Source organism: Taudactylus pleione, unplaced genomic scaffold (assembly GCF_031769625.1).
Source record: "Taudactylus pleione unplaced genomic scaffold, aTauple2 ptg000201l, whole genome shotgun sequence".
Classification (NCBI taxonomy): Eukaryota; Metazoa; Chordata; class Amphibia; order Anura; family Myobatrachidae; genus Taudactylus; species Taudactylus pleione.
Window position 1 is genome coordinate 30,990,984 of NW_028284603.1, and position 22,044 is coordinate 31,013,027.

Consider the following 22,044-nt stretch of genomic DNA (forward strand, 5'->3'; position numbering starts at 1 on the left):
ATCCAAAATACCCTTGGTCCGAAGCATTTTGGATATGGGAGACTCAACCTGTATTTAGTTTTTAATTTAGATGTATATAACTATATACCTAGTCTCTGTTAATGTCAAAAACAGGAGGTGGGGACCTGTTCAGTGCCTCGTTCTCATGTATAAGGCATAGGAGATCATTAAATGTCTGATCATCACCCAGGTCAAGAAAAATTGCTTGCATGTGATTTTAATTATGAGAAAAGTACCTTTTGCGGCATAGAGTACGAATATATCAGTTTAGGTCGTTAAAGAGATCAAATAAATTGTACTGAGATGAAGGGGCAAAGTTTAATCCCTTAGATAGTAATTTGATTTTTGCTTCTGTTAGTTTTGATGATAGGTTAGAGATACCCACAGGTTTTACCGGAATCTTCCTGTTTTCTTTTTGGTACGGCCACTCCCTGGGCCTCTGTATCTGTTTCTAGTTCTGACTCTCTTGGTTGTCTTGGTGAGTCTATTGTTAATTGCTCAAACCGATTTTTTAAAGGACGATCTTTTATACGAACATGGTTTAGGTCCCTTTTTTCCCGTGTTCCGAAAAAAGGGAAACATGGATTTGTGTTGATTACTAGAATGAGGTTGGTTGGTAGACAACCGGTCGTTTTTATTTTGTTGTTCTGTGTGCTTTCTTGTTGATTACTAGACCATTCTACATGTCTCTGCCTAGCTGTACGGTTCGGTGTCCATTTTATTATAGTGTTGGGGTTATCACTTTTTCACAGATTTTTTTACATAGTCACTTCGTGTTCACGCTAGGCTGTTTCAGCAGGGCACCACGCGCTGCCCACATTTTAAAGGGCAAAATGCGCCCTGCCCTTTTAGCGCCTAAAACAGACTGGCCGCTGCGCGAATAGATGCCTTGCGCATGCGCACGGCAGTTGTTCACATTAAGGGAGAGCTTGGGGGGAAAGCAGCACCTCGATAGGTTTTGGGCACACCCCCATTAGTAATGCCGCCGGCTTGGCGCGCCCCCCCAACAGTGACGTCGGCGGGGCTGTCCTGCCCCCAACAGTGACGTTGGCAGGCCGTGCCCCCTTCACCGGCCGGGCGCAAGTGTGGATTTGCCACATGCTACTGCCACGGCACACGTGTATCCTGCCCGCCCCAAATCCTGGTGGGAATACTAGTCAGTAGTCACTACAACTGGGGTGTGTTCGTATAGGGAACAGATGGTTCAGATATCCAATCAGGAGCATACAACACAGTCCCAAATGCTTCAAACTCATCCAATTGGGTTGAATACTAGTTATGTTAAAGGGATTGTAACTTCTTTATTGTGAAGTCCCGCTGGAGGGACGATCACCATTCTGCTAGTGAGGTGACAATGATTTTTAGTTGTATTAGAACTTTATTCTGCTGGTGAGGCCTCCTAGGGCAGGACAGTCTTAGGAATTCAGGGCAATATTACATGAAAGGATGTTTATATATTATACAATGTTTGTAGCTAATGTGATGCCTGCTATTGGTGTTTGACATAAGATGCTGTACATACCATACACTGTAGCAGTCTGGACCAGTAATAGGCAATTTGATATTCTTCAATGGCATCACTCTTGGGTGGCCCTGTAACCTTCAAAATATCTGTACATTACCCTAAAATCTCTGTAATAAGAAAGAGACTCCTTTCAGTAATATAGCGGCAGGCATTTTAAACAAGTGTTGCAAGCTATACCAAAAATCTGGCAATAAAGTAGGAAGAAGCTGTGGCTGCATGTGATGGTTTGGATTTCCGCAGTGCTGTCAGTCACTGTTCTGGGTCCTTAACTAACTTGCTTTTCTGTAGTGTGTTTGCTCTTTTTATTATATTTTCAGTTACCAATGTCATCTTATATATTCATGAATTCATAATTGCTCTAAAATCTTTTACATGTTCTCAGTGTCAAGGATTTACCCAGTGTCTCTTGCTTTTCAGGCACATGGTAGATGACATGTTGAGTGCAGATGACGTGAGTTGTAGCAGCTCGCAAGTAAGTGCAAAGTCCGAGAAAAACATGGCAGACTTTGATGGAGAAGAATCTGGCTGTGAAGAAGAACTTGTACAAATCAATTCTCACGCTGAACTAACCTCTCACCTCCAGCAGCACCTTCCCAACCTGGCTTCAATCTACCATGAACATCTGAGCCAAGGCAAGGCTAATTCTTGTTGAAGTAAAGTTGCATGTTGTTTACCAGCACCGGCAGTGTTACCGAATGTCAGCATTAACTGGTACCAGCTGTGCAGCCATTTATTGAATCCTGTTTCAAGAAAATAAATTAATGTGTACACTTAGCATTTTCAGTTGGAACTAACGCAAAAAATCTGTATAAATATGCTTGTTTTCATGTCATATGTCATGTCGCCTATGAAAGGGAATAACGTTCTTATGTCATTACTAATCACCGTGGCCTTTGACTCGGATTTGTTTGGCTGGTAATTGGAAATGAGCATTGTCCTACATACATGGTGAGCAGAGAGGTCTATATGCTGATGGGAGTACCCGGATCTAGTGATTAGAAGCGTGGAAATAGTATTTTGCATTATACCTTGCTCCAATCAGGGTATTTTGTCAATCTAGAATTTGGAGCAGACTTTTATAGACCATATGGCAGCGATCAAAGAGCAACATATAGTTTATGAATAATACTAGTCATTAAGGAAAGTTCATTCTCCACTATAACTTGTACTCTCTTTGTATAGGTTTTCTTTTTGTTTAATTCCCGGTGTTAGTATTTACATATTTCTTGTGGGTTGCACAGGTCCCTCTGTTCATAAACACCAGTACAACAGCAACGCAGTGGTGGACATCAACCTGGATAATGTATGTAAGAAAGGGAACACGCTGCTGTGGGACCTGGTTCAGGATGAGGATGCAGTGAGTCACATTTTAATGTTTAGAAGTTTGCAGCAATGTGGAGGCTCAATGTTTGACCAACTGTATCCTTTGTGCTGCAGGTTCACCTGTCTGAAGGATTAATAAATGAAGCGGAAAAGCTTCTCTGCTCTTTGGTTTGCTGGTTTACAGACAGGCAAATTAGAATGCGTTTCATCGAGGGCTGCTTAGAAAACCTTGCTAATAATAGGTATGGGTTATACTTTGGTTGTTTTATTACTTTTTATATAGAAAGCAATTGTTTATAGTTCGTTGTACAGTTTAAGAACAAAAAAGTAGAAGTGCCAGTGTTCCACTCCATGACCCCTGCTGTTCAGGAGTTACCCCTACCAACTCCTGTAACTTCTTCCTAGCTGACAGCTAGGAGACTCCACTAATGAGATGGGGCTTTTTAGGAAAATTCATAATTAGGTGGCATTTAATGACCACCCAGAAGAATAGAATTAGAAATTGATACTTACTACTTCTTAAATGTATGTAGAATACTATTTTATAGCTGAAAGCTTCTCTTCTGCTACTCTAACTTATAATATTTTTGTAATTATTTTTGTTGCTGTATTATGTTAGATGTTCTGCTTATTTTGCTAAATTAAATCTGTAGCACTATTTTGTAGCTACAGTTTAATAAACAATTTGTAACTTTTAGATCATTTCTACTTCTGCATACTAAAGTCATGTGCAGAGCTACTTGTGTCAAGATCCTGCCGGTTTCTGAGCTAAGATCTCATGCTAAGCCACCCCTCTCTGCCCCAGCACTTTGACTTACCTCTGTCACCCTTCTGTGTTCTGTCCCCGCCACCACCACCCTTATAGATTGTAATTTATCACAAACAGAGCCCAGCCCTCTTCCTTCCTGTTGTCTTCCTCTCCCCACTCTTGCCATTATTACCCCCTTGCTTGCAGTAGACCTGAACCAATCTGCTGAATCCATCAGCTAGTGCCAAGATTTCAGCCAGCGCTGACCGCATATGCACATGTGTTTAATTATCTAGCTTGTTCGTATAGTAATGGTATGCACTTCATCGGGTCCAGCTGGTTAGCTGTTGAGCTGCATTTTCTGCCATGCTGAATAATAATAATGTAATTTTTAAATGCTCCAAGTCCTTTTTTCTCTTCCACATTTGCAGTCTTTCCCCCCTAAAGCTAGGTACACACTAGACGTCTTGCAAACGATGCAATGTCGTCAACGATTTCCCTTGAACTCCTAGGCAAACGTTCTAGTGCATACACACTGTGCAATCTAACAAACGACCAAACGAGACATCTTGCATCGATTGGTGGTTAGATCGTTAACTATATAATGTAACCATATCGTCTGGTCGTTTGGTAGAGCGGACACACTGCCCGATCTCCGGCAAATCGTTAACAAGATTGACAGATCTTCCTGCATGTACAAAAGATATGAAGATGCAGCGAACAACGCTACGGGAGTGCGCATAGTGCGTACATACTTGACGATTTGAAAGATTTGTCGTTCCGATGTGTCGGAATCAGCCAAATTGTTCAAAATATTGTCCAGTGTGTAGGGGCCTTTAAAGTGTCTGTAGGTCCCCCTGTAAATTTGTCCCTCAAACCCCCTTCTTACCTGACAGTCTGGCTGGCAGCAGGGGCTCCCTGATATGATGTTGGTGAAGCTCTGCGCAGGAGAGAACGGGGTGGCAGTCAAACTGGATCGGAGGGGGGTGCAGCGACATGCTGTGATGGAGATCATCTGACATGCTGCATGCTGACTGTAAGAGACACTGTGTGGGCGCACTCTCAGAGCGGAAGCGGCCATTACAGATGACATCAGCCATAAACCAGGAAGTAAGCTTCGTACCAGTCCATCTTGCCGCAAGATAGGTGGCTGTGTTAATGTCAACAAGCTCCTCATTCTAATGAAACTGCTGGAGTAGATGCTATCAGGGCCTACACTTATTCAAAAGGGTAACATGCTGCAGTAAAACGTCAAGCTGGACAAGGAAGTTCAGACAGAGGATTATTGGTACAGTCCCACAGCTGAAAAGGATCTGCTGATGAAACTGCAGAGCTTCTTTCTTCCCTTTCCTCTCTGTGACTTCAATGTGGTTTTTGGAATAAAAACAGGTTAGAATAAAACCCCATTTTTCATTTTGGTACTGGGATAATTACCCTTGAATCTTGGCGAACCTTTAGTTCCTGACCTAACACAAGACATTTTTGTCTGTCATTTGGCCAATTTGCAAAAAACCTTTTCAGTGGTGGACCCGAGAGACCGATAAAGCAAACCCCCCTCTGTCATGCTGACTTACCCTGGAGCTTGGATACCTGTTTTCCCTGCTCCTCTCTAGTTTGTCTTCTCTTATTACCGAAGCTGCGGAACATAGATAACTGTCCCCTTGACCGAAAGGACTGGACAGCATGCAGTTTAAAAGATGGGAGAAAGGTTTGACATTTAGTCTTCGGCGAACTTCTTAATTGTAAGAAAAATCTTTTCCCACCTGTGGCTTTCAAAATTCTTTTATGTAAAATCAGGTCCAAACAAAAATCTACCCTGATAGGCGAACCTTCTAATGACTTCTTAGTCTCTATATCCGCATCCCATGATTTTAACCACAACACTTGCCTAACCACCACTGGTAGACCTGAAATTTTTGACTGAACCAAAGATGTATCCAAAGAATTTAATCACCAAACTGAGAATATACAAATTCAGAATGGAGTCTGTAAGGTCAGTCATAAATGGAATGAAGATAAACAAGGTTTTGGCATGTATAGACATCAAAGATGCCTATCATCATGTGCCTATTTGGGAAGACCTTCAAAGTCTTCGAAAGGCATTTTCACTTCAGGGCCATCCCTTTTGGTATAGCATCATCACCTCATGCTTTTACAAAACTCATGACAGGCTTCCTAAGGAAGATTAGACTAAAGATAATTCCTTATTTAGAAGACCTATTGTTCAAAGCAGATTTAGTGGTTACGCTCCAGGTGAACCTTTCAAAGGCACTAGACGTTTTACAGTGCCAAGGCTGGGTGATCAAATGGAAAAAATGCAAGTTGGTTCCCAGTCGTCAGATGGAAATTTTGGGCCTCAGGTTCAATACAGTATTGGCCAGAGTTTTTCTACTAGAAGAAAAGATCATTCAAAATCTAGTCAAAAAGATTTTGAGGCTCGGGAGTGCATCAGTTCTCTGTTACATGATATTACTACGGAAGTTGGTAATTACTACGGAAGTTGGTATTTACATTCGAAGCAATACAGTATGCAAGATTGCATTCCATGATATTTCATTTGAACATTCTAAGGGCTCAATCCTTAACTATCAAATCAACTCATTACCATTTCCCCAGGGACAAGACATTTGCTCATATGGTGGACACATATGGAAAACCTAAACAAGGACAGGAGTTTCTTGGTCTTGGACTCATTCGTAATCACTACAGATGCCAGTCTCGAAGGATGGAGGGGCTACAGTCATCTTGAACCATAATTTTCATGGCCTATGGACTAAAAAAGGAAGCAAGGCTTCCCATTAATGTATTGGAACAAAGAGCTTTTCTAAATACACAAACAAAAGCAGAATTTATTCTTTATATGGAAACCAATAAAATCCATTCAGACAATGCTACAAAAGTAGCATACTTAAATCACCAGGGAGGAACAAAGCGCTCCCTGACTATGAGGGAAACATTTCAGATTCTGATCTAGACAGAGATTGGAGTTCCAGCTACAGGTTTTATTCCTGGAATAGAAAATTGGAAGGCCTACTTTCTAAGTCGAAATCAATTCTTCCAGGGGAATGGCTTCTGCATCTGGAAGTATTCAACAAGCTGGTTTTGAAACGGGGTCAACCAGAGATAGATTTAATGGCTTCTCGATTCAACAAAAAGACGCATAGGATTTGTTGCAGAACCAGGGATCTTTTAGCCTTCCGAATAGATGCAATGGTGGTGCCTTGGAAGATTCACCTGTCCTACACGTTTCCCCCAATATCAATGCTTCTAAAGGGTTCTCTGGAAGATAAAAAAGGAAAATATTCCTGTGATATTGGTAACGCCAAACTGACCAAGAAGAGTTTGGTATTCAGACAGAATAGACATGGCAGTGGGTACGGGAGTCAAACTCCCTCTTCGTCAGGATCTGTTATCACAGGGTCCGATTGTCTGTCAAAACATTATTTTAATGGCATGGCTCATGAAGCCAAGATTTTAAGATAAAAAAAAAAAGTTTCTCAGATTCAGTTGTGCAGACAATGATGAAAGCTAGGAAGAAAGATTCAGCCAATTATCACAGTCTGGAATAATATTACTTGGTGTAAAAAGGAGAATGTCTCATATTCTTTCTTGTTACCTAGACTCCTTTCTTTTCTATAGGCAGGTCTCGTGTTGGGCTTTAGGTTAGGCTCCCTGAAGGTACAGGAATAATCTCTGTTGATTTATTTTCAGAAAAGATTGGTCCTTATTTCAGAAGTAAAGACTTATTTTGGAGGGTGTATTACACACACAGCCACCATATAGGAACCCCATAGAGTCACGGGACCTAAATGTTGTACTGACAGCTGTCCAGTTACCACTTTTTGAACCTTTGCAGGAGGTAGACCTTAAATGGGTATCTTGGAAATTAGCTTTTCTTTTGGCTATTTCATCAGCTAAAAGGGTGTCAGAATTGGGAGCTTTATCTGGCAAACATCAATTTTTAGTTATCCATGATGATAGGGCAGTATTACATACGCTCCCTTCTTTTAAACCGAAGGTGGTGGTGGCTTTTCATCTTAATCCACAAATAATTATACCATCCTTTGCTAAATCTATCATGACAATTGATCACAAGCAAGTGTCTCTGTTGTATGTAGTAAGAGTATTAAGGAGATACCTGGAGAGGACTGTCAGTATAAGGAAGACCGAGGGCCAAATGTAATAGGTAGTCAGTTTTAGTAACAGTACAAACTCGCACTTTCTCGCACTTTTAAAAAGTGCGAGTTTGTACTGAAACTCGCAAATTCAATAGCCTGCAAACTTTTCAGCTCGAGGCTACTGCATTTGCGAGTGCAGGCGAGTTTAGGACTATGTAAACTGACACCTTTTAATGCGAGTAGCATTAAAAGGTGCGAGTTTTAGAGAAGCCATCACAGATCAGTGAGATCCGTGATGGCTTCTGTATGTGTTAAAAAAAAAAAAAAAAACGTGCACCTCCTCCCCAAAAGCATAACCAGTCCTGGGCTTTATAAAGCCTGTTCTGCTTCTAAAAATACAGGGGCCAAAATGCGTAGGGGGCCCCTGTATATTAAGAACCAGCACAGGGCTTTGTTGAGCTGGTCCTGGTTCTGGAAAATCAGGGGACAAAACGAGTAGGGGTCCCCTGAAAATTCCTGAACCAGCACCGAACTCTTTCTAGCAGGGGGATAATGCCACAGCCAGGGAAAACCTTTCACCGGTTTCCCCGGCCAAAGCATTATCCCTGACTGCTAGTCAGTCCAGGCCGGGGATCCCTGGGGAGTTGGGTACCCCCCCAATAAAGGGGTACCCCTCTCCAGGGCACCCCAGGCCTAGACTGATAGCCCGGGGCTATCCCCCGGCACCCTAGGGCGGTGGGTGCCGGGTTGATAGTGTAAAGTGAAAGTGTCAAATTAAATTTACCATATTGATTTTATTTGTAGAACCACAAGTACCAGCAAGCCTCCCCTGCATGCTGGTATTTGGAGAACCACAAATACCAGCATGCGGGGCATTACGGGCCCGCTGGCACTTGTAGTTCCACAACTAAAGAAATACGTAAAAAAACAAACTTACACCGTGAAAGTATAATTTTAATAAAACATACATGCACACTCACACTCACACATACTCACCTATTATCCGAAGTAATCCATAGGGGTGTACCTGAAAAAAAAATCCATACTCACCTCTCCTATGCGTAAATCACGTTCTCTTCTCCAAGTAGACAATCCAGGGGTTAAAATAAAAAAACGAAAAAAACCCGATCCATGCCGGACTGAGCAAAGGTATGTGTGTACACATACCTTTGCTCCACGTAAATGACCGGGGCACACGTGTGCCCCGTCAGTGCAGGGGCCGCCAGCCAATCAGGGAGCATCTCCGTCGGAGCAGCTCCCTGATTAGCTGAATGCGGCCAGCCTCTGTCTCCCTTAGACGTCTATGGTGAGAAATCCCCATAGCCCGTCTATGGTGAGAGCCGCTACATAGTAACCGCAAGATTAATTGATGTTAATCTTGTGGTTTACATCAATGGGATGGGGATTTCTCACCATAGACGTCTAAGGGAGACAGAGGCTGGCCGCATTCAGCTAATCAGGGAGCTGCTCCGACGGAGATGCTCCCTGATTGGCTGGTGGCCCCTGTACTGACGGGGCACACGTGTACCTTTGCTCAGTCCGGCATGGATCAGGTTTTTTTTGTTTTTTTATTTTAACCCCTGGATTGCCTACTTGGAGAAGAGGACGAATCTACGCATAGGAGAGGTGAGTATGGATTTTTTTTTTCAGGTACACCCCTATGGATTACTTCGGATAATAGGTGAGTATGTGTGAGTGTGCATGTATGTTTTATTAAAATTATACTTTCACGGTGTAAGTTTGTTTTTTTACGTATTTCTTTAGTTGTGGAACTATAAGTGCCAGCGGGCCCGTAATGCCCCGCATGCTGGTATTTGTGGTTCTCTCAAATACCAGCATGCAGGGGAGGCTTGCTGGTACTTGTGGTTCTACAAATAAAGACAATATGGTAAATTTAATTTGACACTTTCACTTTACACTATCAACCCGGCACCCACCGCCCTAGGGTGCCGGTGATAGCCCCGGGCTATCAGTCTAGGCCTGGGGTGCCCTGGAGAGCGGTACCCCTTTATTGGGGGGGTACCCAACTCCCCAGGGATCCCCGGCCTGGACTGACTAGCAGTCAGGGATAATGCTTTGGCCGGGGAAACCGGTGAAAGGTTTTCCCTGGCTGTGGCATTATCCCCCTGCTAGAAAGAGTTCGGTGCTGGTTCAGGAATTTTCAGGGGACCCCTACTCGTTTTGTCCCCTGATTTTCCAGAACCAGGACCAGCTCAACAAAGCCCTGTGCTGGTTCTTAATATACAGGGGCCCCCTACGCATTTTGGCCCCTGTATTTTTAGAACCAGAACAGGCTTTATAAAGCCCGGGGCTGGTTATGCTTTTGGGGAGGGGTGCACGTCATTTTTTTTTAATTTAAACACATTTTACATAAGTACACACAGAAACATATACATATCTCATGGATATGTGCATGTTTCTGTGTTAATCTGACCTGCTCAGGATGTACTCGCTAGCCTGAAGCAGGTCTATTATTTGGGGACTTTTGGTAAACTTTTTTTTGCAAGTCTGAAACAGACACCCTATTACATTTGGCGAGTTGATTGTTTTCAATGTGAAAACATCTGGATGCGAGTTTGAGAATGGAGAGTTTTAGTAACTCTGAAAAATGCGAGTTTTAGTGAACAGACACCCTATTACATTGGAGAGTTGTGAAAAATTGCGAGTTTAGCACCAAACTCGCCATTTACCAAAACAGACACCCTATTACATTTGGCCCAGAGTGTTTATTCATTGTTTATGATGCCAGGAAAAGAGGTTGGCCAGCATCAAAGCAGATTGTAGCCAGATGGATTACTGCTACAGTTAGGTGTTTGGGGGCATCTGAAGGGCCTGTTCCAGCCAGAATTCCTGCTTTGTTATGTAGAGCAGCTGCATGGTCCTCTGTTCATGCATTCACCAAATTTTACATACTTCAGGACTTTGCACCCAGAGATTCTATTTTTGGACGTAATGTATTATGTTCAGGTAAAACTGAAGTAACCCTCCCCTAGGGGCAACTTTTGTACATCCCCATGGTCAAGAAGTGTCCCCATAGATGAAATAAAGAGAAAGCAAGCTTTGTGGTACTTACCAGTTAAATCTTTTTTTCCGATTTCTTCTGGGGAACACTTTGATCCCTCCCTTGTTGGTTGTCCACTTCCAGATTTCCTTACCAATGGTTAATGTGATTATTTTTTTCTTTTCAAGGGTGATGTTTCTCGCCCTTGGCTTTGTCTCTCTCTGGTTGAATATTAAAAAATGACAGTCCTATAGCAGTCTCTATTTTCCATGTTCCAGTGTAAAAATACCATTTTAAATATGACCACTAATATAATGTTCGTTCATGTTAATTAGTTTTCTTAGCAGTTGTAATGACTGACCTTACAGTATAAGTTTATTCAGTGAATGCACTGACCATTTAATGTTCTGCTCCCTCTCTTGGCAGGTCTGTTGTTGTGTCGCTCCGGCTTCTGCCCAAGTTATTTGGGACTTTTCAGCAGTTTGGAAGCAGTTATGATACCCACTGGATAACAATGTATGTCGTCTGTTTTTCCATTGTTGTTTTATTATGGGATTTGTTGATCAACTGCGTGATAAGAGATGTGGAAAAGCTTTAAAACCTATTTTTTAACAAAAATGCTAGTGTGTGAAATTAAATCTAAATAATTGTAATTTTTAGGGTTAAACTTCTTAATTACTCTTGTGACCTGACACCAGGATATTCTAATGCTGCCCATCCACTAGGCGATTAAACTTAGCGATGGAGCGATAACGACGGTCGTTATCGCTCCATCGCTTGGTAATCGCCCGCAAATCAGGCAGCAAAATGTTAAAAATTACCAGCGATGCGCGCGCCCGCTGGTCGTTTTTAACATCAATCATCCCTGACGACTGCCATCAGATTGCCATGTTCGGGGATGATTTATCTGCATACATTGAACATTCAGTGTATATAGTTCACCCCGTGGGTGACGACGGCGTCGTAATCGTGCAGTAGTCTCCCGCATCGTTAAGTGGATGGACACCTTAACAATAGATTAATAGACTGTTCAAAACTAGATATATTATAACACCAAAATATATCTTCCAGTTTAATGATTTGATCAATTTTAATAGCTTTCAATCTTGCTTTTCCTTTCTTTTGTTACTAGAGAATCTTTGTAAAGCTCATAATGTAATTTGGGCAGCATGCATAATACATAAACCGAATGGGCTTTATAAGTTAGTATTTGATTTATTTTGTCTGCGATCTATACCTCTTATTTTATGCTGGTGTCAGCTTGGTGAACAGGAATTATGTTGTCCTTTCTCTGTTTCTTTTTGAGGTCTGATGTATATGATTCTGTATAAAATTTACACCTGACCAATTATTTTTGTTATAGGTGGGCAGAAAAGGAGCTAAATATGATGAAGCTCTTCTTTGATAATTTGGTACACTACATCCAGTCTATCAGAGACGGGAGGCACAAGCATGTCTTGTAAGTATAGGTGGAACTAACCACATGTAATGCTTGAAGTAAAATCTCTGCCCATACTAGGTTTGTACTGAAATTGCACTAGAATATGTTTTGTAGGCTCTTACTGATTTTACATCTTGGGTGCTTTGTCAAGATGCTTTATGGGATGGAATTAAATCCTTGATCATGATGAAAAGCTCTTTTGTAGTCTGTCCTCTGACCATGTTGCGCTCCTTCAAGCCTAGTATGTTACAGTATCACAGGACTGAAACCATGTCAGACCGGTTTACACTTTAATGCTTTAAGTTCCATCTTAAGCTCAGCCCTTTTGGTAATGTTTCATTGCCATTTACTGACATATAAATCTTTGTTTTCCTTTTTTTTCCATCTACAGATCTGTCAGCATACACTATTGCTGTAGTGACTCCAAACAGCCAGGCCCTGTGCGACATATCTTATTCCCCCAAAAATGCAACTAAGACGCACCAGGAGACTACACCAATTAATTTTATATGCAACAGCTGTATAGGTGCTACAAGGAGCTGCTGTAGCTTTATTTCACGCAATTGTCCATTGTGATTTGTTTACAGACTCCGTGTTGCATATTAAATGAATCAGTGCAGTCTCCTTAGTTGCGTCACATTGAGACTAAAATGCTTTATCAGACGGAAACGCTCGGCGATAGATGCACGGTGTCTTACTCCCGCGAGGTGTCTCGTGCTGCATGGTGTATAGAGGCCAAGTGTATAAGGACACTTCTGTGGCCCTCTCTTTTGATCTAAATGTAGTACTTATGGCAGCCCAAGCACTTTTAACGGAAGATTCTACTGTCTTTTGTGTTCCATTTACCAGTTTTCAAGAAGAAAAGTTGACTTGCTAAGTAGTTCCTTCCTAAGATCTTGTGTGGTTTTCACGTAAATCAGATTCTTCACTCCTACCTGAATGCGTTTTCGTACGTTTGGCAGTGTATCTGCTGGGTTTCTAAAGGTCCTCAAAAAGAAACAACTGCCCCTAGCCCACCTATTTCCTGCTGGTGCGCCAGCAATCTGGTGAATGCATGCGTTGACAGGCAAAGTGGTTTAGTTTTAGTTAGTGCCTTGCTTCATGAGAGCTGTTGTATTTCTGTGGCTGGAGATGTAAAGCTTCCTTTTGAACAGCTCTGGAATACATCTTGCTGCATTAACAAAGTGTGGTATGCACACTGTGGCCTGGACTCAGGCAAGTGTTGGGAGAAAGGTTCTGCAAATCTTGATCTCTTCCAAGACCTTTCCCTAAGAGGTTGACATTGTGATGTTCCCTCTGTTTGCCATTCTAGAGATCTTTTTACTTCCAGTGTACTACTATCTCTGAGGCAGAGAGTGGCCACTAACTTGTCCTTACTAGGATTGTCACTCTCAGAACTTTAGCTAGCTGGCAGTAGTAGATTTGGATGACTTTTCTGGTGTTTACTTGACTAATTCTTCTTGCAGTTATTTTTTTTTTTCTCTTTTGTTTCTTCCCTAGTAGCAATGAATGATGTGGGGCTTCCCTATAATTAAGGCTGTCCCCCTTTAGCCTAAGCAAAAATAATTAGTAGTAGTCCTTATAAGTACAGTAGTTGGTGATTGTTTTTCCATGTTGGCAAAGTAGCTGGTGTGTAGCGTATTTAGGAAATTACTGTCAAAGTTCTTCTCCTGCTGTTGCCATCATCACCCAATATTAGTATTTATGTAAATATCAAACACCTCCCAGTGGCCTCTTGATATGCTGAACTAAAACTTATCAATGTATTTTGCTGCTCGCTCTAGTATATTAAATTCATTTATAGATGTCTAGTTTACAAGCGAGAATGCAAGGTTTACGTAAATTACATTGTAAGATATGGACTAAGAGCACTGCTCAGTCAAGATATACCACTACTTAGTAATTTGTTGTGCAAGTATTATTGATCAGTAAATGTAAGTATGCATAGATTTTAGGGTCTCTGTAAGGTCTGGATTTTTTGACACTTAAGCTGCATACACACAACGATTTTTTGAACGATTCTCGTTAAACGATATCGTTTAACCATAATCGTTTGAAAAAAATCGTTCACTTTCTGAGTCAAACGATGAACGATAATCGTTCGTGCGCGTTCACGTTTGTAGTTCAGTCAGACTTGTCAACTCAACGATTTTCATTAAGGGAATATGCAAAAATCGTTTGTAGTTCAAAAAAATCGTTCATTACACTTTAAAAATATGACAGAAAATCGTTCAGAAAATCGTTGGTAACAAAATCGTTGTGTGTGTATGCAGCTTTAGGGATTAACATTGTATGTAATTTTCAATATCAGTAAATTTAGTTCACCATCCTAAATGCAAAACCGATTTCACAAAAGGCAGTGACATTTGTTAAACTTTATTGGCATTAGCTAAGATGTCAAGCAAATGTGTTGCCCCCTGCAGACTTATTTTCAGTGATACTGATGAATATGTTCATGTAATCTTGCACATCAAATGTCACATGTAACAAATACTAGTTTATAATGAACTGTCAATAGTGTTTTTTGTGTCTTACATTGTCTAATTAGTTTATTTTTTGGACAGGTACAGCCACAGTGCAGAAGTTCAAGTTCGTCTTCAATTTTTAACTTGTGTATTCTCAACATTGGGCTCTCCAGATCATTTCAGTATGTATTCATTATATCACGCCTATAAGCAGTAACATGTCTGTCATTATTGATGAAGCATACCAGGATATTTAACATTGTATTTCGATTTTCAACAAAAGTATGTCATGTAGTGGGTTTTGGGGATCTAAATAGGAGTATTGATTTGCAATTTTTAATGATACTGCGAAAATACTTCTCCATAATCTATCTGAGACATTAGTCTTTAATCGCCTCTAATCTCGGTCTTATTTGGGGTACTTCTTTCACCTATTTGTAAATAGTGTCACTCTTACACCAGATTTGCATAAACTAACGTGTTGACATCAGATATCATATTGGCGTAATCAGTGTTTATTGGAAGTCACAAATATACAGAAGCAATAAAAGAATCAATAAGTACAATCATATTGTGAGTGCATGTTTCTACATAAGAAAAAGAGAGGAACAAACACACCAACAAAGGGAGGAGTGGGAGGAATTGCAAGAAGGAGTGGGAGGTATGGGGGAGAATGGGGGTTGGAGTAAAATAGGTGTATGATGCTGTATATCATATTTGGTAGGAGTAGGCTTACAGACCTTAGTTTCCAGAGACCATCATGTAGTCATTTAGCCATTTCCTTGTAGTTATGTCAGTACCGCTCAGATGGCTGATGTTGAAAATAGGATCGGCTTAAATTACTGATAAATCCGGTTTCCCTTACATTTACTCTCAGGACACTGCTAACTATATATTAGCTCTACCAAGTAAGTCCTCAATAAAGTGTTTTGCTGCCTGTTGGCCTTAGGCTGTTTGGTTGCTTTCCGTTCCTCTAGCACAGGGGTTCCCAACCACGGTTCACAAGGTACACTAAAGCTGGCCATACACTAGACCAACTTTCATCCAACCATCCAACTAGTTGATTGGTTGGAATGAAAATCTGGTAAGGTATGAAAGCAAATGACAATCAGCAATTTGCTCCCAAACACTGGAAAATGGACTAAAACTGTTTTTTGAACAAATTGTTTAGATCAAACATTTAACAAACTTGTCTGACGATTTTTATCTGTTTTCTGGCATTTAGGAGCAAATTGTTGATCATCATTTACTCCCATTCCTTACCAGATTTTCATTCCAACCAATCAACTAGTTGGATGGTTGGATGAAAGTTGGTCTAGTGTGTGGCCAGCTTAACAGTCCTGGTTTTAAGGATAGCCATACTTGAGCACAGGTAACTTAATTAGTATCCCAGTTAACTTGATTTAACCATCTGTGCTGAAGCATGGCTATCACTAAAACCAGGACTGTTAGTGTGCCTTGAGGATGAGATTGGGAATGACTGCTCTAGTATTTGCTTTGATGGTTCTTTTCGATATCTACCCCGTTTGGCAATTAAGTGTAGTCTGCTTGGTAGAGGGATGAGTCACAGTAACCCCCATTTTCAAGGTCTGTAACATGCACCCTCCCCCCTATACACACACTTTATTGGCTGTTGTGAAAATGATTTATCTGTTAAGTAAATAAAAAATACCTTAATAAAATATTGCCATGGTACAAAGGGGAAAAGCATAATGAGCGACCCACCTGATTGGCCTAATTGGACTAGATCCAGCTGTTTTGGAACTCATGTGCCTGGGTTTCTTGCAACATTAATGGGACCTGTTAAGAGCAGTTATAAGAAGACCGGACACCGACCGATACCACCCATCTTTAAAACATGTTTTAACCACATTTACCAATAAATCCAATATTAATTTGATGGATTTTAATCAGACATGAGATCCATCCATGAAGCAGTATACAGCCATCTCCTGGCATTTTTGTAGATATTGCAAAGTCTTGTGTTCATCATTTGATTCATGAAAGTGATATTTGTTTCCAGTTATCTGGAGGCATTTGTTCCTTACACAGTGTTCTTGTTTTTCTTTACAGGGCTGAGTTTGGAACAAGTAGACATCTTATGGCACTGCCTAGTAGAAGATTTGGAGTGCTATGACGATGCGTTACATTGGTTCTTAAATCAGGTGCGCAGCAAAGATCAGCATGCCATGGGGATGGAAACTTATAAACACCTGTTTTTGGAGAAGGTAAATAAGATTTGTTATACGTTTCCAAACATTAACCACAATAACTGTGATGTCCATTAATGTATTTTTATTTTACTATGTAGATGCCACAACTTAAACCTGAAACTATCAGCATGACTGGGTTAAACCTTTTCCAGCACCTCTGCAATCTGGCCCGGTTAGCAACAAGCGCTTATGATGGAGGCTCAAACTCCGAGGTGAGTTAGGGAATGAAACCATTCCCTACAGTCTAAATGACTTAACAAGAAGTACACTTACGTTTTCCTTATGCATGTGTAATAAGTGATTTTATATTTTTCAGTTATGTGGCATGGACCAGTTTTGGGGCATTGCACTAAGAGCACACACTGGAGATGTCAGCCGTGCTGCAATCCAGTATATCAACTCTTATTATATTAATGGTGAGAATGACACATTAAATGGGCAATATATTATTTGTTTGTTTTTGCGTAATATTTTGAAAGCAAATAGTTATTTCTTACAACGTATGATTTTTTGGTTTCGTCTATGTTTAAAAAACCGTTTAATGCTTACAAAAAAGTCAGTGGTTTTAGTCTTTTAAATCAATCTAGTTTCTGTCCATACATGTTTCTGAAAACCCACTATTTCTATTGGTTTCTCATGGTTTGTATTGCTTAATCGCATAGTATAGAATCCAGTCTCTTGTTTTGTTTAATCAATGTTAAAAATTGTTGTTTTTTTTTCAACCAATCCACCTATTTCATGTTGTAATAGGTAACCATAAAACTCAGAAATTCCATTTCTGAATATAGATTTGTCCTAGTACAAGAACAGCAGCTGGAAAGCCATGGGTTACCTACTGTACATTTTAAAAGTCTAAACTTAAATTATATTATGTCCTTTATTCATAAATATAACATTATGCAGTGATTTATTGGTTTTATTATTTTCAGGTAAAACAGGGCTAGAGAAAGAACATGAGTTTATTAGTAAATGTATGGAAAGCCTTATGATTGCCTCCAGTAATCTTGAGCAGGACTCTCAATCAAGCCTCACTATCATTGAGCGAGGACTCCTGATGCTAAAAACTCACCTAGAAGCTTTCAGGAGGCGGTAAGTTGTTATTGTTTGGTTATTTAGAAAATAAAGTGGGTACACAGAACAATGTGTATCGTAGCCGACCCGCCTGCTAATCTAAGGATATATACTGCATTATGTGGTGTACGACAGCCCGATATATCGGTCCCCCGCTCCACTCACCTGCATGGCGTTGTCATCCGGGTTGTTCCATGTGATGTGCAGCACGTCAGATAGAACGGCCGCACGATTGTACGTACACATTGTGCGATTGATTACTTCAAAACATTATTTCTACTTCAGGGTCCATAGGGGGTCCACAGGGTTGACCTTGGGGTATAGCTGGATCTGGATCCATGGGCACCACGCAGTTAAAGCTTTAGCTGCTCCCAGGATGCACTTGGGTCCGTCCTCCTCTATACCCCGCCCCCGGCCACAGCACCTCAGTTTGAGTTGGTGCCCGGCCGGAGTCGGGTCACCTGCGCAGGGGGGCTGCAGGAGCAGCCCCCAAAAGCTTTCTATTTTTATTTAAAAAAAAAAAAGAGCCTGTTAGATTTTTATTTTAAAACAGAGGCTCTAGTGTGGCAGCGACGGGCTGTCTATGCAGACGCCCACGCTGCCGCTCTCCTTCCCCGCTGGCGCCGCGACGCCAGTACTGCACTGGGGATCGCGGCGGGAGGCCAGAGTCCGTACTAGCCGGACTCTGGGTCCCTCCCTGGACTGCTGCCGGAGTCGCCGGGGACAAGGTAAGCCGCGAGTCGCCGATTAGCGGCGGCTCGCGGGTTTTGCCTGCAGATGCAGTCCTTTGCCCCCGGTCCTAGGGGACAGACCGGGGGCCGCTAGTGGTGGCGGCGGGCTCCCCCTCTGAGGAGGAATAACCCGTGGGACCACTAGACCACCAGGGATATATGGCAAGCGGGATGCCGGCAAGCCCTGGGGTTAATATGCTAGCTAGGGGAGGAAGCCTTCCCTGTCAGCGGCTCCTCCCCTCAGCTCAGCGCGCCTTTCAGCACGGAGTCTGGCGTCGCTGAGCTGCAGCTACTCGGCCACTCCTCCTCTGAGGTCTCCAGCGGCCATTTTCTCACAGTGGCAGCGCAGATCTTCAGGGAGCACGCGGACCGGTCCCCCTGTGTACCTCTCCCCTGATTAAGGACAGCGTACACAGCACTATAGCCCTCCCAGACACTGAATCTGGGCAGGTTGATTGTAGTGGAAAGGTGCAGTGAGTATATCTTCCTGCATGGTATGTGACTTTTGCTAGTGCTGCCTGTCTGTGCTTATTTTCTACTTACTGTCAGCTTCTACCTATCCCTTTACTTCTCCTACAAGCCCTACAGGTGTGTGGGGGAGGGGCGTTTCTACTGACCTCACTTATATAGATCACGTATTTGTGAGGTCCGTCACATACAGTTGTGTGCTACTCAGTGCCATATTGTGGGCTGTTGTTCAGCACACCGGTGAGTGCGTTTTACTTCTACCCTGGTGCCAGATATATAATATATTCTGTCATGTCAGACGAGGAGGTTGAGCGCTCAGTGGCTCCGGTGTTGGCCTCCTGCGGACGCTGTTCTGCAGGAGTAGATAGGGAGGATTTGTCACAGGATGGCCTGTGTAGTCGATGCCAGGTGGCTCCTGGCCCATCCAGACCTTCTCTGGCGCAGGAACCACCGTGGGCGATGTTTTCTCAAGTGCTGGTGTCTATTGCGGACCGTCTGTCGGTCCCGACTGCTCTCCCTACTAGGTCGTTGTCCCAGCCGACCATCCCCCATTCCCCGGGTGTCCCGCAGTTATTGCGGAGTCCTCCTGGGTCTCAGTCGGTGGGTCCCTATGCGGGGTTGCCTATGTATATACAGGCTTCCCCTGTGCCGCAGCAGCCTGTGGTACCTTTTCAGGCCCCTATGGTGACTCCTCCACCCTGGGTGGATGTGCTCTCCAACTCCGTGCAAAATTTGGCGGCCGCTTCCTCAGCTTTTCAGTCAATGTTGCAGACTGACATGCCTTCTAGGATTTCAAAACGCCCACTCATGACACGGGCTGCTCAGGTATCGGACTCAGAGGGTTCCTCAGATGATGGGGAGGTCCCTGATGACACTGACTCGGACGCCTCGGTCCAGGAAATGGATACCAAGTCGTCCATTAATGTGCGAGCACTAGTTAGGGCGGTGCGAGCTATTCTTCTTATAGAGGATGAGGCACCGGTTCCTAAGTCGAAGTTTCCTAGTTTCAAAAAAACTAAGGTGGCTTCTGCGGTGTTTCCCCTGTCGGATCAGTTGACGGATCATATGGCGGTAGCTTGGCAGGCGCCCAGTAAGAGATTCCTTCCTCAGAAGCGGTTGGCTTCTAATTACCCCTTCCCTGAGGCACATTGTAAAAAATGGGAAACTCCACCGGCGGTGGATTCCCATGTCACCCGTTTAACTCGGGGCGCCACCTTACCATTACCGTCGATATCCTCGCTGAAGGATCCCACGGACAGGAAAGTTGAGACTTGCTTAAAGTCTATTTACTCCCTCTCCGGGGCGGTGGCCCGACCATCCATGGCCATCTCCTGGGTGGCCAAGGCCATTGAGGGGTGGGCCAATGCATTGGAAGATACCTTCCCGGACGACGCTCCGGATGTCCAGCGGGCGTTGTTGGGACAAATGAGGGACGCTGCTTCTTACATTGGAGAAGCTTCTTTAGATGCTAGTCTGCTGACCTCGCGGGTATCGGCTGCAGCGGTGTCTGCCCGCCGATCCTTATGGTTGCGGTCCTGGAGAGCGGACTCTGATTCAAAGAAAGGTCTGGAGGCCTTACCTTTCAATGGGGAATTACTATTTGGTCCGGACTTGGACAAAATAGTGGACACCCTGGCTAAATCCAAGTCGGCCTTCCTCCCTTCGGCGGCACTGCCTGCTAAGGTTCGGAGTTCGGCTTTTCGTTCCTTTCGGGTTCAGGGTAAGGCGAAAGGTCAGTCCTTCCCGAGACAGTCTGCGAGTAAGACGGCCTCTAAACCCAAGAAGCAAGCCTGGAGTGCTCGGCGCCCTTCTTCCAAGCAGGAAGATAAACCTGCGGCCCAATGGGACGGGCCTCCCTCTGGGGGACCTCAGAGTGGGAGGCCGACTTCTTCTATTTGCCCAGTGCTGGCACAATACCACCACGGATGCCTGGGTTCGAGAAGTGGTCTCCCAGGGGTACGCCCTGTCTTTTCGGCACAGACCACCCCACCAGTTTTTCTGCACAAGTCCTTCTCAGGACAAGACCAAGGCGTTACAGGTTCAGGAGGCTATAGAGTCCTTGCTGAAAGCAGGGGTCTTTGTTCCCGTTCCTCTATCACAACGAGGGACGGGGTATTATTCGTCTCTGTTTCTGGTGCAGAAACCCAATGGTTCTCATCGCCCTATGCTCAACTTGAAGTCTCTGAACAAATTCCTCAGAGTTCCCAAGTTCAGGATGGAAACGTTACGTTCCATCATTCTGGCGATGGAACCGGGGGATTACATGGTGTCCCTGGACATCCAGGACGCCTACCTCCATGTTCCGATAGCATCCTCACATCAGCGGTATCTGAGGTTCGCTATCCTTCAACATCACTATCAGTTCCGGGCGCTACCCTTTGGTCTCTCCACGGCACCGAGGGTGTTCACGAAGATTATGGCGGTCATGGCCGCACATCTTCGGAACCAGAATGTACGGCTGCTGCCGTACCTGGACGACCTCCTGTTGCTGGCGAGCTCCCCGGAGGTACTGCTTCAACATCTCCACCTGACGATCGCTTGCCTGCAAGCACACGGGTGGTTGATAAATTGGAAAAAGTCCTCCCTGATTCCATCACAGCGGATGGTTCATTTGGGAGCCCTGCTGGATTCGCGTCAGCAAAGGATCTTCCTGACTCCGGAGAAGGTCGCCTCCCTACAGCTGCGGATACGCAGTTGCCTGAGCCATTGCCGCCTGTCGGTCCATTCGGCTATGAGAGTTCTGGGGTCCATGGTGTCGACATTCGACATGGTGGAATTTGCCCAGTTCCATTCCCGGCCCCTGCAGGGGCTGATTCTATCAGAATGGAACGGGTTACCTCACCGGATCCGCTCTCAGGTGCTGGTGTTGTCTTCGGACGTTCGGCTATCTTTGGCTTGGTGGCTTCAGACAGCTCATCTGGTCGAGGGGCGCCCATTTTG

At 43.5% G+C, this 22,044-nt stretch overlaps 1 protein-coding gene across 2 annotated transcripts in view; it reads left to right on the plus strand.

The window, feature by feature from the left end:
- USP34 (ubiquitin specific peptidase 34) overlaps positions 1-22,044 on the plus strand; it is a 265,775-nt gene that overhangs the window by 80,897 nt on the left and 162,834 nt on the right. For both annotated transcript variants that reach the window (XM_088477313.1, XM_088477314.1), the window contains 10 exons: positions 1,943-2,157; positions 2,767-2,882; positions 2,963-3,090; positions 11,142-11,231; positions 12,079-12,174; positions 14,721-14,803; positions 16,695-16,849; positions 16,933-17,046; positions 17,151-17,250; positions 17,764-17,923. In XM_088477313.1, coding sequence (XP_088333439.1) covers positions 1,943-2,157; positions 2,767-2,882; positions 2,963-3,090; positions 11,142-11,231; positions 12,079-12,174; positions 14,721-14,803; positions 16,695-16,849; positions 16,933-17,046; positions 17,151-17,250; positions 17,764-17,923 — 1,257 coding nt within the window. The remainder of the gene's footprint in view (positions 1-1,942; positions 2,158-2,766; positions 2,883-2,962; positions 3,091-11,141; positions 11,232-12,078; positions 12,175-14,720; positions 14,804-16,694; positions 16,850-16,932; positions 17,047-17,150; positions 17,251-17,763; positions 17,924-22,044) is intronic.